Here is a 16,811-nt window from a genome sequence, read left to right as displayed (position 1 = left end):
CCCCTCCTCTTCACCTTCTCCCAGCCTTCTGCCTTGCTTTCGAAGCCCCTTAAGCCTCTGATCACGTTGTTGTCTTCTACTGTCCCAACCTCCTATAACCTTCTCACAGCCTTTTGCCTAGCTATCGCAGCCCTGTAAGCCCCCGGTCACCCATTTGTCCTCTACTGTCCCAACCACCTGTAACCTTCTCTCAACCTTCTGCCTTACTACCACAGCCCCATAAGCACCTCGCCTTGCTGTCCATTGCTGTTACAGTCACCTGATCTGTATCCCTGCATTCTCGCTGCTTTTCTAGCACTTCCCCGACACTGCAATTGCCATTCCAGCCACCCAAGACCAATCCCCACGCCGCCTCATTGTTGTCCTAACCGCCAGAACCACCTACCCGCAACCAAACTGCTGTACCCGCCGCCCATCACCGCTCCTTGCCATTCTTTCTTTGCTCCCCAATCCACCCACCGACTTGCTACAGCTTTTCCAAGGCCCCATCAGTCACCACCGCCACCTTAGATCTACCCTAGTTAAGTGTTTCTGTCAATGTCTATTGCTATTTCAAATTTTTGGGTCTCGTGTTGTTGTATTTTTTCTTTCAAGTGTGCAAGTTGTAATTGCCTATTTGTTTTCAGTAATAATATTTGTTTTTCCTAAGGTGATTTTGGCTAACTCCTATATCACAATTCTTATGTATTTACATATCTAACACCTAAACTAATTTTTACATTTATGCCACCTTACCTATGCATGAAAATAAGCATTTCTCTCTTAAAAAGTCAAAATAGTGGTATTTTTATGTGATATGAAAGATTTGGGTGGTATAAATGTAAAAAATAGAGTTTAGGTGTTAAACTTGTAAAAACATAAGAATTGGGTCGTATGTTTGTAAACACCACTTTTTTTTTTTGTACTTATTGTCTCGTAGTGTTCTTGCTAATTCACAATTTTTCATGCCCTATAGCTCTGATCGAGTCTGATGCAGAAGGAATAGGCGGGAGTGGCTTTGTAGAATGCATTAGGGAACATATTCATTCGGTAATTTCATCCGGGGTCTCTGTAAACTTTAACTGGAACTTGGATGGAATATTATCTAATCAGTTATATTTTTAGGGATGGCAATGCCGATTAACTGATGAGCAGTTCATAGCTGTTAAAGAACTGGTGAGTTCTGTTGAGTTTTCTGAGGAAATGATTTGTTGATTTTGCAATTCTTTCTGATCTATGTTAGCGCAATTTTGGTTTTAGGTTGTTAAATAAATAGAAGATTTGCGTACATAGCACTCAATTCCTATTTATTTACAAATCAAAGACCTAAACTTTAATTTTTACATGCATACCATTTTACCTTTTTAAAAATTAAAATGTTGGCATTATTTACGTGATATGAAATTTTTGGCTTGTATTAATGTAAAAATCACAGTTTAGGTGTTGGATATGTATATTCATAAGAATTGGGCGGTATGTCTGTAAATGCCCCAATTTAATATTAGTGCTAGCCTTTTAATTATTTTTGTTGTTCATTTAGTTGTTTACATGTACAGCTTAAAACTGCCATCAATCGTGCTATCTCTCGTAATGACATGGCCACTGTGAGGGATGCTCTTGAAGTATCAGCTGAGATGTACAGAAGAGATCCCAATAGTGTTCCTGATTACATTCAACGTCATCTTCTTTCTCTTGCCGTATGGGAGGATTTGCGGTATGAAATTCTTGGCATAATAGTTTTTTTGAGCTTTATTTTAACTCTTAGCTAATTTACATTTGTTTACTTAAATTTTATGCATCTTATTTCCTTGCTCAAGTAAAACCGGCTTTATTTGTAGCAAAAGGGATTAGTTAGAAAGCCAATAATATGAAGAATAGTTAGCATTACAAAGCGAAGAATTGGTAGCTGGTTCATCCTGATTTAGTCCAATTTAAAATTTCAAACGTGATATCCATTCTAGCCAATCTTTATTCAGTTAGAAGATTGAATGATAAAAATTAGAAATATTTACAGACATACCATTCAATTCTTATGTTTAACATATCTAACCCTTAAACTTCAATTTTTACGTACATGCTACCTTCCCCATGCTGGTATAAATGTAAATATTGAAGCTTAGGTGTTAGATATGTAATATAAGAATTGAGTGGTATGTATATAAATGCTCCTAAGAATTTATTGTGATCCTTTTTTTCAGGAATGTTGGCGCCAAGGCACATATCTAATGTAGACAGGTTTTGAACCCATCGCCTAGACAACAAAATTCAATTTCTTTACATCCAAACTATAGCCGGCACCCATAATTTTTCAAATTTTAAAATGCCACCATTGACCTTCATCTACTTCTCACGATCAATTAAAAAATAAAAGTTAAGTAGCCTTTTTTAGCTGCCTGTCACTGATGCACAAATCATTTGGCTGCTAGTTGAACGGTTGATGTTCTATAGGTCATCAAATCATTTAGAAATGATGCTTTCAGCGTATTCATGACAATGTGGTTGTGTAAACAAGTTTATATACATTTATATATTTGAAATATCACTGTTTTTTCATGTTTTCCGATAAGTTCAATCTTTGGGGCAACATTGAGTGCTGGACTTAGTCATTACATAGCTTGAAATTATTTCAAATGGTTTTTGGCTGATGCATGTAAGTTTCTGATAACAGAAGAAAAATTAATCATAAAATCTATGTATCCTATATTATAAAATAAACTGTTATAAACAATACCTTAAAATATAGGGCATTTATTGACAGAGTAATATGATTATATGATTTAAAATAATACAGAAAACATGTAAAACCTGGGCAATAACCTTTTGTATTTTTCAAAATTTTTCAATAAAATAAATAAACATGGGAATAGCTAACAGAAACTAATGCAATTATTATTATTATTATTGTTATTATTTTCATATAAAAGTCTAAGAACCATCTTTTTTTCGAGCAGATATCTTTTATGCTTTGCTGAAACGGTCTACAGTTTAATGAAGGCCAAAGTTTTATCCATGCATAATTTGCAAACATTTTAAGTGAAGATGCATCTAAAACTTATTGAAGTTAGTATCCTGAAGTGTTTTATATTTTTCATAGGAATTTAGAGGTCAAGTTAGAGAATGGTGTCACTTTTTTTTTATTAATATTTTCCTCCATATTTTTACTTTGGAGTAAAAAAACAGAGAATATTAATACTCTTGACAATGCAAGCGTGTTTTAATATTTAATTAAACTCAGCAATACAATCAGCAAAACTAATGAGTGAACAAAGGGTATGCTTCTATACGCCGTGCTAAAAGAAAAGCATTAAATAGTAACATTACAACAATTAATGAGGAATTGTTATAAGAATCTATTTCCTAATTTTATTTCCGAGCAGTCTATGGTTTATAGGAATCTAAAGGACAGCTTCCGCATTGAGGTTCGATCTTGTAGCGAGAATTTAAGAAATTCTAGGTTTAGACTACGTAATCTCTAGGTTCTGTAAACATTTCTGCAACCTGCAAGGAATTGAAGTGGGCATATTATAAGTAGATTACAAATTTTTAAAAAATAACTCACCAAAGATTAATTGGGAAAACAGAGCGCCAGATTTAAGGCTTCGTTCAGGGCTTCAACACTAGCTGAAATTTGATGATAACAGTTGTAGTAATTGAAACTTGAAACGTGTTTGGTATATATCTGCCAGCCACCCCTTTTTCTAATTATAAAACAGGGCAAAATCAGCTGAACTATTCTTGATCAAGGATTAAGAGGTTAAATTAGAACATGGTATCGACAGATAACCTGAAAGAAATTAAAACAAATCTCATTTGATGTTTATCTTGAATCAGAATTCAAGACCCTGAAGGAGAAACTCTGATTCCGGCCCTTGTGTGTTACAGTGTTAGTGAACAAATTCTTGTCCTGCCCTGACCCAGGAGCTCAGGGCTCAAAATTTATGCTCCGGGGGAATAGCTATTGAGTAGAGACCCTGAAAATAACCCTGCATTCCTCTCTTGTGCTTTCTTTCCTATTATCCTTCATTCATTTTTAGTCCTTACTTATATATATGTTGTTTTAGGGTTTGGAAGTCAGCTTTTTGTGTGTTTGCTATTGGGACAGGCGCCGCATCTTTTTTTCCCTTTGAGAGCTGTATCCTAGAAATTCAAGTGGTGCTTCAGTTGCATCCTTGTTTCCTGGTGGTAACTATATTTCTTACCCCTTCCTACATCCCTCTTGCTTTATTACCACGTCTTCCTCTTCGTTGTTGCCGCCCCAACAGCAGTCCCATTGCTGTTTTCTTGTAGTTCCTCGCCATCGAGCCGTCCTTCTCGCTGCCGCAACCCTTGGATAATCTCTCTTTAGCTGTCCCGCTGTTCCCACACCTTCACCATCGCTGCTGCTGTCATTCCTGTTTGCTGTTGCCACCCGGAAACATCCTTCCGGACTGTTTTCTGTTGTTTCAGCCATCCAGCCAGTTGTCTTGTCCCTTATTCCAGCTTACTGTCATTGCCGCAACGCCTCCACCTTGTTATTTTACTGCTGTCCAGCTGCCCCAAACAGCCAACTGCTGCTGCTTGGGCTGCCCCTCCTTGCTGCCCTGCTGCTCCAACCACCCATGCCGCTCTTGCTTCACAACCCAGAAACCCCTTCTCTACCTTTCCGCTGCCTCTCAAGACCCTCTTAACCATCACCTCTACACACGGGATCCGCCCTAACTTGAGTTTGCGTGTTGTATGTGTTGTATTTTCCCTTTCAAGTGTGTTTAGTTGTAACTGCCTATTGTTTCCGGTTATAATATTTGCTTTTCCTAATATGATTTGGGTTAACTCTGACATCATCCCCACTACAGGTTAAGCTAGCAACCTGAATGCCTGAAAGTTGGAAGAATAAATTGTGTCTGTCATTTGGAAGGCTGGAATTCATGGCAAACCTGGGTTGTTCCCAAATCTCGGAAGCTGGGGCAATGCTTATTGTCAAAGCAGAAGGGAATAGGAGGGCAGTCTTAAACCCCAGTATGGTTGCCTCCACCCCACTCCACCAAAACAAGTATAAATCCACCCTAAAGATCGGAAATTCCTTCTCTCAAATAGGATAAACCTGAGACAAAACTCACAAAAGACCTGCTAGTTCATCTAAAGTATAGAGATTTAAAAGAAACTTCTATTTCTCTCAGGATCCCACCCCAATTTACTAAACTAATTCTCTGAAGAAATAATAAAAAAAGGTTTTGATTATTAATTTATCATTGTTATTTTTTATTAATAGAAGTAGCCCTGCTGTCTTTAACTATGTCAACGGTTGTGTTTATTCTTAATGCCCAGCCAAGATTGTTTTGGGTTTTGGTAAAATGTCAATCAACGATACATGATTCACACAATTTGAGGTTGCTTCAAGACAATTTGATGGGAAATTCTTGCTCACTATTGCAAATAGATATGGCAAAGGGTTAATGAGGTGAAGTCCTCCATCCTTTCCAGTAAAAATGCTCTTCAGTGGACGAAAAACATTGTAGCTAGATTTTTAGCCTACAAGAACGTTGATCAAATTGATTAGCTGAGTGTCAAGTTAGCTCTAAGAAAACTCAAGGAATCTGACTTCACCAAGCTCATTAGTAATGTTAACAAAATTCAAGCATGGGGAACCGGCACCTCTCGCTTGCAGGGAGAATTACCTTGCGGATATCCCTTCTTCCCATGTCCATGTTTCAAGTGACAAATTTTGAACCTCCAAAAACTGTTCTTCATGGCATTGAAAGAGAGTGCGGAAAATTCTAATGCGGGAGTAAATGTGCAAGCCCACCTTGGCGGTTGGCTTGGGCTTTCATGCTTCTGACCAGTGGACAGGTGCCTTACGGGCTGTGGTCAATTGGGAATTTCTCAATAAGCCGAATCAATTAGCTTTCAAGTGTATGGCCAAGAAATATGGGAGAAATCCCTAAAGCTCTACTCGGTCTAGAACAATTTCTATAGGTTGGAAAATTATTGTGAATGGGGTCTTTGGCCTTTCAAATATAATTAGATGGAAGAATGGCCATGGGAAGGACGTTATTCTTTATGAACAGATTTTGCTTTTGGACCTTCCTTTCTCTCGATGGCCCATTTTTATTAGTCCACTGGAAGCTATTGGAATTCAAGTAGCTACTCTTATATGAGAGGGACGCTGAGATGTTGTTGCCCTTCAGAATTTTTTTGGAGATGCTCTTGTTCAATTAATTTTACAGCTGCAACCTTTGGGAGCCCACTGGAAGACATGCCTTCAATTTTTAAGGTTCATTTCGGGTAGAACTATTACCTCGTTGGCATATGACAGACTTTCCCAAGATTTACCGACTGACTATACTTGCTCAATAAGCTTCGACTTCAACCATGGATACATTGTTTTTTTGGTGTGGGTTTTCATTCAAGGTATACCACTAATGCTTGGCTCTGTGGGTGGCGGATTGGGGACGGTCTGGATTGCCTTTAAGGGTGTCCAGATATTGAAGATATCAATCATGTTATAGCCAAGTGTAAAGTGCTAAAGGAGTTCTTTTTTGTTTTTCATAAATGGGGCATTCTCTTTAAAATCTGGAAGATATTATCAAAGCCTTTAAAGACCTACCACGTGCCAATGTTTCCATTGGGAGGCTCTACTGTTTCAGTGTTTATCATTCTTGGTATGGTCGAAATGCGAAGAAACATGGGCATCTGATGTGCTCAGCCACGATTATGGTGGCTACGATCTTGGATTCCTTCACCATTATCTTTGATCAACCCATCCAATAGCAAAGGGGAACTAATCAGCCGAATAGGCTATCTTTACAGCTTCCTTGGTGCCCCCCCTCCCCCCCACGGCTGGTTGGATTAAAGCTAATTTTGATGGCGCTCGTGTTGCCAATAATCTTGTCGGGGTTGTCATGGTGATCCTTGATGAAGCGGGGAGGATCATTCTTGCAGCTGGAAGGAATCTCCTACATCGGGACAGCTCACAAGTCGAATATGAAGCGGTTCTATTTTTTTGGCTCTTTTCTACAAGTTTGGATTTTTGAAACTAAGGGGATCATCATTGAGGGGGATAATGAAACGATCATTAATATGTTTCTGGAAAAGCTTGAAGGCTAAGGTTTGGCAACAACAACTTTGAGAGTGAGTGTGATACAACTTTTTTTCTCAGTTTAGAGAAGTTCTTTTTGTTTTTACTCATAAAGAATGTAACAAAAATGCTCTTTTTTGTTCTCGGTTTGCTTTGGATAGATCTTTTCTTTGGGATGCTTGCTCTTGTGCCCCCGTTTTTTTTTGTGTGGTGGCGGACAACTCCAACCATACTGCTTCTTTTATGTAGCTTTTATTGCTCTCTTTTGTACTTTTTGATTTACTTTAATGTAAAATGCACACCCCTTAAAAAAAATGTTGACAATGTAAGGAGGATCTGCATATGATTTTTGTTGATTTGAAAGTGTCGGGAGAGGCCCACAGAGCTGTTCCACCGAGATGATGGTTATCTGTTTCATCTTATGGTTGGTGGGAAAAGTAAATTTAGGGGGGGTGAAGATACGTTTGGGTACGGCGGATGTTAGAAACCTTAGGGTAAGACTAGAGTTAGGCTTAGCTTTAATATCAAATGATATCGGAGTTAACCCAAACAACAATCAAAAAGTTAATATTATTTTTGAAACTCAAATATGGACTTAAAAACTTCCAACCGAAACAGGAAATAACAATAACACGATACCATAAATATAAAGTAGAAACTGGCACCACATAAACACTCAATGAGGGGGAATCCTGGGATGTTGGTGGTGGTGGTGGTGGTCGGAATGGGTTTGAAAGGTGGCGAGGGGTGGAAAAGATGGTTGACAAACAAAAAACAACACGACAACAGTTTTCCCAGGACCAGACAACAAGTAAACTGTCGGGGGACAATGTGTGAGAGCTGGTCGGGTTGAGGGCAGCAAGGGGAAAGGGAAGAAACAGTGGCGGCTACAACGAGGACATGGTCGGAAGCTCGCCGGTGGTGGAAAAACCAGTGGGGCAGACTGCAAGGAAGGCTGGGAAGGGCCAACAATCGATTGGGAGGGTTGTGTGGGTTGTTAGGGATGATGGCAGTAAGGTTCGCAGCTGGCAGGGGGTGATGGCAGCAGTTGGTCGCTGGAGGGAGGAACTGGGAAATAGTTTGGGAACGAATAGCACCACCTCAGAATCAGTTACAATCGAAACATTTTCTCGTCTTTGGATACAACCCTCTGAGGGGAAAACTGGATGTTAATTGTTGTCCTGACAAAAATTTAAGAAAAAAATGTCCTAACACAACAAACAACACCTAAATAGACCTAGGGTAAAGAGCCCCCAATAGAAGGCAACAATTACTTGGAAGGACTGATTGGTCCCTCCTTTGCCTGGACCAAATCAGTATTGTGTCGCTCGTGATGTTCGTCGCGATTGGAGCGCAAACAATGCCTCGCAGCAGGTTTATTAGTAATGATGCAGATCCAGATGTGTTGATCTTTGTTCGATGCACATACCCTAGCTTTGAAGATGAAGAAATAACAACATCATTAGGTGATCGCCGGTCCTTATAGATAGTGTTCAACCCCATAATCAGGTAGCAAGAGTACACCCGGTGGAGCATCACAGTCGATCTGATCAAAGAAGAAATGAGTTTAGAGTGGAGAAAAGGTAGAGCCCATTAACACTACCAAATTTTATCACGGCTAGAAAGTGCTTCAAGTGTCATGTTTTTGGGCACATTGCATCAGATTGCTCAAACAAAAGGATGATTTTATTCATGGAGCAAGGAGTCGTTGAAAGCATAGATAATAACACTGGAGGCACTGAAGAATGTGAGGACGCAAAGGAGGAGTATTAGTTTCCAATGGATGAGGGAGATATGTTAGTATTCTGACGCGTCAGAATGAGTTGATGAGAGAAGCGCCACCAGGATTAACATTGGTTGTCCTAGGTTACAGTGAGTCTAAGGAGCTGATACGATTTAGAGAGGTCCATCATCTTTTCACTCTCGGTAGAAATGAGAAATTTTTTTAGTGATTTTTGGAAGACTATGGAATGAACTACATACTAAGTTCTAGTTTAGTTCAACAACACACTCATAGACAAGTGGTCAGATAGGAGTGGTAAACCACAGTTGTGAAAATCTTAGGTGTTGTGGAAAAGATTATTTGACTTTGGGATCCAGATCCTTTCGAAGAAGAGGGTGAATCCTCTCGTAGACGGAAAGAATGATGCAAAACATCCCACGAAGTTGCGAGATCGCAGAATCTTGCAATCTTGTTTGGGGGAATTCTGCAATACCATCTAAGCGACAATTTTTGTGATCACGAGCGCGCAGAATCGCACAATCTCAACCCGATTTTTGATTTTAGCCCATTTTTTTTTCTGATTTCTTTCCTAATTTATTATTTCTAGTTAGGATATTTTCTCTTACAAACTTTTTTATGCTTTTTCTTTTCCATTTCTGAGACTTTTACTATTATTATTGTGTTTTGGGTTTTTTTTTTCTCTTTTTTATAATCTCCAAAGTGATGTATCATTTTCTTTTGGCAACTCGTTTATTTGTATCTTGCTCAACCAGTAATGAAATCTCCTTGCTTTCCGTACATCATCATTTCAGAGTTTTCTTTTCTATTTTTAGTTGGGACAGTCACCGAACGATGCTTATCCTCATCCAAAACGCCGTCGACCTCGCATATTTTTATTACCTTACTTTCCCACAACTACTTTGCCACTAAATCCCCTTTCTAAACACCTTATAGGAGCCCTTGAACGGTATCATCATATGTCCAGTAAGATATTTATTAACTTGAACATATTTGTTACTTGTAACAACCAGAAACCAAGCTCCATGTACACTCACTTCAATTTGAAGTTTGAATTTTTTTTATATTTGTAATTATTGGAATAAAACTGTGGTTCTCTATTTTGGTGTGGAAAGGAAAATAGTCTGATGACACCATTACCTCAGAGCCTCCTTGATCATTCATCTTTCCCTTGATGCTTTTTATGATTTCCAAATTGTAGAAAATGATGTTTCATCGTAATGTTTAATGATTGTGAAATTTACATGCTTATTATCCTGGTCACCATTTATCTTTCATCATTCAATTTTTTTAAAATGCTATTTGGATTTCTTATTGGTTTGAACATGTAAAATCTACAACGGTTTTGCTTAAATAAGTTTTATGGTAATATTTGCACATTGCACCATTGTATTTGACTTTTTTAAATGATAACTCCTGCTGTTTGACTATTCTTTTGACATAAAGATTGACTAATAATTTGTACTTTGTGAGATATTTATTTTTATTTAGTGGCTAGCACTGACATGACAACTTATATTTGGCTTTCTACATAAGGATATATGGGAAGCCTTACAATGGAATTCCAAGGTCTCTTATTTTCTTCTGCTGTTCAATTATTTTGCAGCTTCTGGGATAATTATTTTGAATACCTGATGGAGCGTTCTTCTAATAAGTAACTCCCCTCTCTTTCTCATTATTACTTAATTGAACCTTATATTCATCTCTTTTGTTATTACTAGCATCTACTAATTAGTTTAACTTAAATATTTGGCATGTTTAATTCATTGAACTCTTCCCCAAATCAATATTATGAGAATCTTTTTTCTATAGAAGATTCTACATTGTAGAGTTCTGATTCCATAAATTCCAGCCATGAGTAACTTGGTGATAAATTGAACCACAAACCTGGTATGATTCATTTTAAACATAAAAGATAAGCTATCTGGTTAGCCAGTTTTTTTGGGTTCTGCTTGATTCATTATTGCCTTTGCTTTTCTAGGTGGAGTTCCTCTGTTATCTTATTCCAATTATAGAATTTTAACACCCTTGCAATAGCCCTTCTTGAGCCATTTTCTTTATATTTGCGATTGGATTTGTACTGCTGGTTGCTAGAAACGTGTGCTGGTTGCTAGAAACGTGACATCTCTTTTATAAGTAGTGGACAGGGCCACCCTCTTCCGGAAACCCATTACACCTCTCATCTCTGTTTTTTGCACTAGCATCATGTCTATCTTACAAATTGTGGTGTTTCATGAAAATTTTATTTGCATGGTATGATGTGTTGATATTGAAAACTGAATAACTTACATAAAATAAAGAAACAATTTTATAAAAAAAATGTTTATTCCCATGTTTTCTTAAGTACATTTGTATTTCAATTTGATTAGGAAAAATTGATGGCAGTTAATATACTTAATTAAGATAAAAAAATGAATTTAAACATAGAATGATATTTAATAATCATATTTAATTTTACTTTATATAAATGGTAGAAAATGAGGAAAACCGCGAGAATATTATATGATGATGGAGTTTGTAACCCAGATTTGCCAAACTTGTTTTCTTAAACAACTGTTTAAGATGTTAATAAAAGAAATCTTGAGATATCTGTGGTGTCGGGCATTTAGTAAATAGATTTGTTGTCTGGCGCTTCCAGAAAAGAAAAAAATATTATGTTAGACTAAGTAATTTAAAAAATAATATGAAAGTTAGGATAAATTTGATATATGGTGACATTAGAAGGGTAGATTTGAAAAGCTCAAAATATTTTTCACCGCCTCTAGATTTATATAATATATACCGTGAAGCACCCCTTGGAAGGCATTGGAAAAATTGTTATTATGAATAATTAATGAAAATGATGATTATTTCCCCTAAATTATTAAAGTAATTAAGTATGAGCATTATATAAAATTTACTGTTAAACAAAAGTATTATACACTGATGAAATCGCTGATGCAAACTAAAGCCAAATAATTAAGGGTGTATAGCTCAGTAATTCATTATTTACCTAAAGGGTACAATATTTTTTATATGATTTTGTTATGCAATTTATTTCAAAAAATAAAATCAATTTTAAATTGCCCTATAAAATTTTTTTCCTAAGTCAAACTCTCTTTAAATTTCTAATGTAATTATAGTTATAAATATAATTCATAGCATTTATTGATTTATACTCTAGTAGTCAAAATTTTATTGTAATTTATAGACATTGTAGAACTATTTTTCATTATTCTTATCAGAATATGTGTGTTTGTATGTGTAATCATTTAATTTATTAACATATTAGCAATTAACATTATCAACATTCTAGCAAAGTAATAATTAATAAATTGTGCAAAATACGAAATAATATTTTAACATCATAACATTAAATCATCAAAATAATATAGGTTATACAAACATTAACTATCAAATTAAACTAAAATTTTAGTTTAAAATACTAAAATATAATTACATTCAATATAAGTTCAACATAAGTCTCTCTATCCTCTACTTGAGAATGAAATAGGCAATCATTGTTAGAATTTTTAAATTCAAAAGTCATCTTCACTGTCATCACTCAATGAGTTTTCATTTAAATCATTAATATAATGAACTTCTTTTTCCCCTACCTCATCCTGAGCTGTATTCACATTCTCTCATTTCTCCTCTTCTTAAATCTCAATCTTTTTTTTCTCTTTCCTAATAAGTAATAGTCAATAATTATTAAATTTTAAATAATGATTATATTGATAATCACAATTTCAAAGACAATTTTTTTTGGGCTATCTTTTCTGTTTATTATCCATCTCTCTCTCTCTCTCTCTCTCTCTCTCTCTCTCTGCTATCTAAACTTTTAAAAGGTGAAATACACCTTTTTATGCATAGGTAAGGTGGCATATTCGTAAAGAAATGAAGTTTAGGTCTTAGACATGTAAATACATAAGAATTGTGTATTATGTATGTAATGTCTGATTGTTATCTTCTTTGACACATGCTTATGCTGAGTGGTTTACTTTGCTTTCAGGATGACTAACTATGTGACTCTAGTTACCGCACAACTTGTTGTTATTGCAACTCACATGGTACGTACTACTACTGTTGCCCAGCGAAGTGTTCTGCTTTGTAATGTTTTAGTTCTTTTTTACTATTTTATTAATTCTTTGAACTTTCTCATTTGTTTCGAAGGCTGGGCTTGGGCTTCCAGATGGTGAATCTTGGAACATAATCGAAACAATCGCTGGGAAAAATAACCTTGGTTACAAACAGCTTGTATGTTGATAAGTTCTTATTACAGCAAAAGCTATGTTTGCTAAAGCTTTTGGCTTCTTAGGAGTGGCAGCTTTTTTTGGCAGTTTCTCTATAAGTTTGTATGGACTGATGTATTGAGAAATGAGCCAAAATGGCCATCTGACTCTTTTTAAGGAGCTATTTAGTCCAGAGCTTAAAAAGTCTCAATTTAGTCCCCATACTCCTTTATTGGGGGCTTAAATTATCCTTGATGGCGTCTATTTTTACTCATATTAAAAGTGTCTGGGGATTAATTTGATATTTTTAAGACTCTGGGACTAATGACCCCATGTAAGTTGTCAGGAGACTATTTTGACACTTCTGACATTACCAAAGCCTACAACACCCATTAGGGGGAAATAGTTACCAAACAAAGCCTCAGCTCATCCTAAGCTGGTTAGTTATATTCTATTGATGTACTGATATCAACAAATTCCAGATTAAACTCAGAGGGTTTTTGTCACATATTCATCAACTCCGAGTTGGTTACTGGGGACTTTCAGTTTGGAAGTCTCAGGCACCATCCTATGGGTTGCCATCTCCGCGCCCGCATGATTCATATGATGAAAGTCAACAACAAGGTGAAGGTTCAGGTGTTGGTCGAAGTTGGGTGCAGAGTATGTTTAGCAGAGACCGAAGCCTAAGGGCTAATTCTTTTGCTCGCGTTCGTAAATGGGCTTCTGATAGTGATACTTCAGGTACTCCCAAGCTGTATTCTATTGAAAGAATATAGGAAAATTTACATAAGTAGCACCCAATTCTTATATATTTACATGTCTAACACCTAAACATTACTTTTTTACATTTATACCACCCAAATCTTGCATGTCACATGAAAAATGCCACCATTTTAAATTTTAGAAAGTGAAATGCTCCTTGTCATGTATGGTGGTATGCATGTTAAAATTGAAGTTTGGGCGTTAGATATGTAATTACATAAAATTGAGTAGTACGTGTGTAAATCTTTCAAGAATTTATCACCTCACTCAAGATGTTCTTTCCTTGTTGATTCAATTTGTACAACTTTGTAATAAACATTCTACATTATTCATTGGAGTTTTCAGTTTTCAATTTTTCTTTGGTATTGCTTAGTGATATATTTTCCCATGATAACTTGAAGAACATTATTTCCACTCCTATGCAGAGCTCCCTGGTACAGAACAGAAGAAAATTCAATCAAGTGTGCGCATGTTAAGAGGCCATTCAGGTGCTATTACTGCTTTGCATTGTGTTACAAGAAGGGAGGTTTGGGATCTTGTAGGTGATCGTGAAGATGCTGGTTTCTTCATCAGTGGAAGTGTTGATTGCACGGTCAGCTTTGTATATTTATTTCATTGCATCTTTCATTGCAATTTTTTATAGAATCATTTTAAATTTACATCGTCATTTAAACATGGTGTTTTTATTCGACTGCAAACTGCATTGTTTTTTGACTACATTGCAATTCAACACGGGATACACATCTAAATGCCTCACTGATAATTGTATCTCTCTTTTTTTAGGGGCATTTACATACATACCGCCAACTCTTATGGATTTACATACTAACACCTAAACTTTGATTTTTATTAATACCGCCCAAACCTTCTATCACATAAATAATGCCACTATTTTACCTATTAAAACGTAAAATATACTTTTTTATGCATAGGTAAAGTTGCGTATAAAAAAAATTGAAGTTTAGGTTAGATATGTAATGACGTAGGAATTGAGTGGTATGTATGTAAATCTTTATTTTATTTGATGGAAATGACACCGGAATAATGCTTAAGAGCCACTAAAATAATTAATTTGTACACCCAACTGTTCTAAACTATAAATGGTTATTAAATGGCTTGGAGATCTTAGAAACATGTTAAAAAAACATTAAACAGATTTACAATATTTCTACAAATGATAAAATAATGTGAATTGAAATAAAGAGCACGAGGAATTGGTGTAATAAACATGACACAGTTTCTCTGTTTTTGAGGTTGATCTGGTCCTGTTTCTGTATAACAACAACAGGGGAGTGGGACTTGACTTGTCTTCAAATGTCAATCGGTCAAGGGGACATGGCTGGTTAAAATTTACTGCCTACCTGTGGCAAAAATAGTAGTGGTTTAAATTTTCAAGAAATTTAAACGCAAAGAAGAAGTAACCAAGTACGGAATGAAGATGTCTAGTTTTACCCCGGAGGTTAGTTCTAAAACCAAACCCAAAGAAGAAGTAACCAAGTACGTTTGTGGAAAAGGAAAAGAGGAACATCACGAAGAAGAAGTGACCAAGTATGGAATGAAGATTGTTTAGTTCTATTCTAAAAGTTAGTTTTGAAATCAATTCATGTTTATGTACATTTGTGAAAAAGGAAAGAGTAATATTTGACGAGAGAGGGTAGTAAGAAGAAGAAGAAGAAGTGACCAAGGAATGAAGATTTATGGTTCTACTCCGGAGGTTAGTTCTAAAATCAATCTGTGTTTATGCATTTGTAGAAAAAAAATCGAAAAACATCTCCCGGGAGATGAAGCAATTCCTGAGACATTGATCCTAGCTATCACCCATGGATGATCCAAGATCATATGGTCATGTTTCGGTTGATTAATTTTATGACCACAGAAGTTGGAGACAATTTATTGCTTTACAGGACAACACGAGATTTGGGAAGCGGCTCGTGAGACATATTCTAGTATCGAAAACATTACAAAATTATTTGAAATTGAGACAAAATGGCATGAGCTCTGACATGTAGAGTTGAGTGTTATTCAATCCTTGAACATACATTCAAGGTACTAGTTGCGGTTAGATATTTATGATGCATATGTATAGAAATGTTCGCAAGAAACTTTGATGTATAAAACAATAGTGGAGAAGAAGATGATGATTAAGTTCTTTTATATCTAAATAAGAACTTAGATGAGGTAAGAGGAAGAATCATGGGAATGAAGCCCCTCCCTACCATTAGGGAAGCCTTTGCTGAAATTAGAAGAGAGGAAAGCAGGAAGAAGCTCATGATGGCAAGAAGAGTCGGTTCATCTAGCACTGAAAGCTCGGCTTTGTACACACATAACTTCTCGCTTGATTCAAAGCCAAAGAAGAATCGGTTGTTGTGTGAACATTGTAAGAAACTCGGCTCACAAAGGACAAGTGTTGAAAATTACATTGAAAATCTGTAGATTGGAAACCTTGACATGGGAGGAAGGACCATGACAGCAAGACTCGTGCTGCTACCTCTACTGAAGGGTTGGCCGACCTTAGTCCCTTCATTAAGGAACAGTTGGAGGTATTGAAGAAGCATCTTACTAGCACGACTGAGCAACCTATCAGCTTGATGATATATGAATACACCATGTCCTCCTATCTTGTTAACATTGAAAGATTTGAATCTTGGGTAATAGATTAAGGTGCTTCTGATCTCATGTCTGGAGACATCCATGCTCTCATCAACCACTAAGAGATCACCAACCACAAATTTGTTAGATTTGCGATGGATCTCACTTCAAAGTTATTGGGAATTAAGATGTGAAGTCTCCAAACATATTCAGCTTTTTTTTGTGCTATATATTCCCAACTAGATTCCAATTTACTTTCAATTAGAAAGCTTAGTCATGACGTGAACTGTATTATAAAATTTTATTGTAACTCTTGTGAATTTGACGTGGTAGATTCGAGGAAGGTGATTGACAATGTTGAACTGCATCAAGATGATCTATACCTGCTCAAGATGAGCTATTCTCTTAACACACAGATGTCTTCTCTGGTATCCTCTTCTCCTGCACCCGAGTCTGTCGTGACCGTGTCTGTTGA

At 36.3% G+C, this 16,811-nt stretch overlaps 1 protein-coding gene across 4 annotated transcripts in view; it reads left to right on the top strand.

The window, feature by feature from the left end:
* Positions 1–16,811, top strand: part of LOC110039438 (DENN domain and WD repeat-containing protein SCD1) — a 149,499-nt gene that overhangs the window by 97,377 nt on the left and 35,311 nt on the right. For all 4 annotated transcript variants that reach the window (XM_020744493.1, XM_020744492.1, XM_020744495.1 and 1 more), the window contains 8 exons: positions 956–1,029; positions 1,105–1,155; positions 1,536–1,693; positions 10,381–10,428; positions 12,766–12,823; positions 12,927–13,010; positions 13,468–13,726; positions 14,173–14,339. In XM_020744493.1, coding sequence (XP_020600152.1) covers positions 956–1,029; positions 1,105–1,155; positions 1,536–1,693; positions 10,381–10,428; positions 12,766–12,823; positions 12,927–13,010; positions 13,468–13,726; positions 14,173–14,339 — 899 coding nt within the window. The remainder of the gene's footprint in view (positions 1–955; positions 1,030–1,104; positions 1,156–1,535; positions 1,694–10,380; positions 10,429–12,765; positions 12,824–12,926; positions 13,011–13,467; positions 13,727–14,172; positions 14,340–16,811) is intronic.

Source organism: Phalaenopsis equestris, unplaced genomic scaffold, assembly GCF_001263595.1.
Source record: "Phalaenopsis equestris unplaced genomic scaffold, ASM126359v1 Scaffold000002, whole genome shotgun sequence".
Lineage (NCBI taxonomy): Eukaryota > Viridiplantae > Streptophyta > Magnoliopsida > Asparagales > Orchidaceae > Phalaenopsis > Phalaenopsis equestris.
The sequence above is the reverse complement of the archived record's forward strand: the minus strand, read 5'-3'. Positions and strand labels throughout refer to the sequence as shown.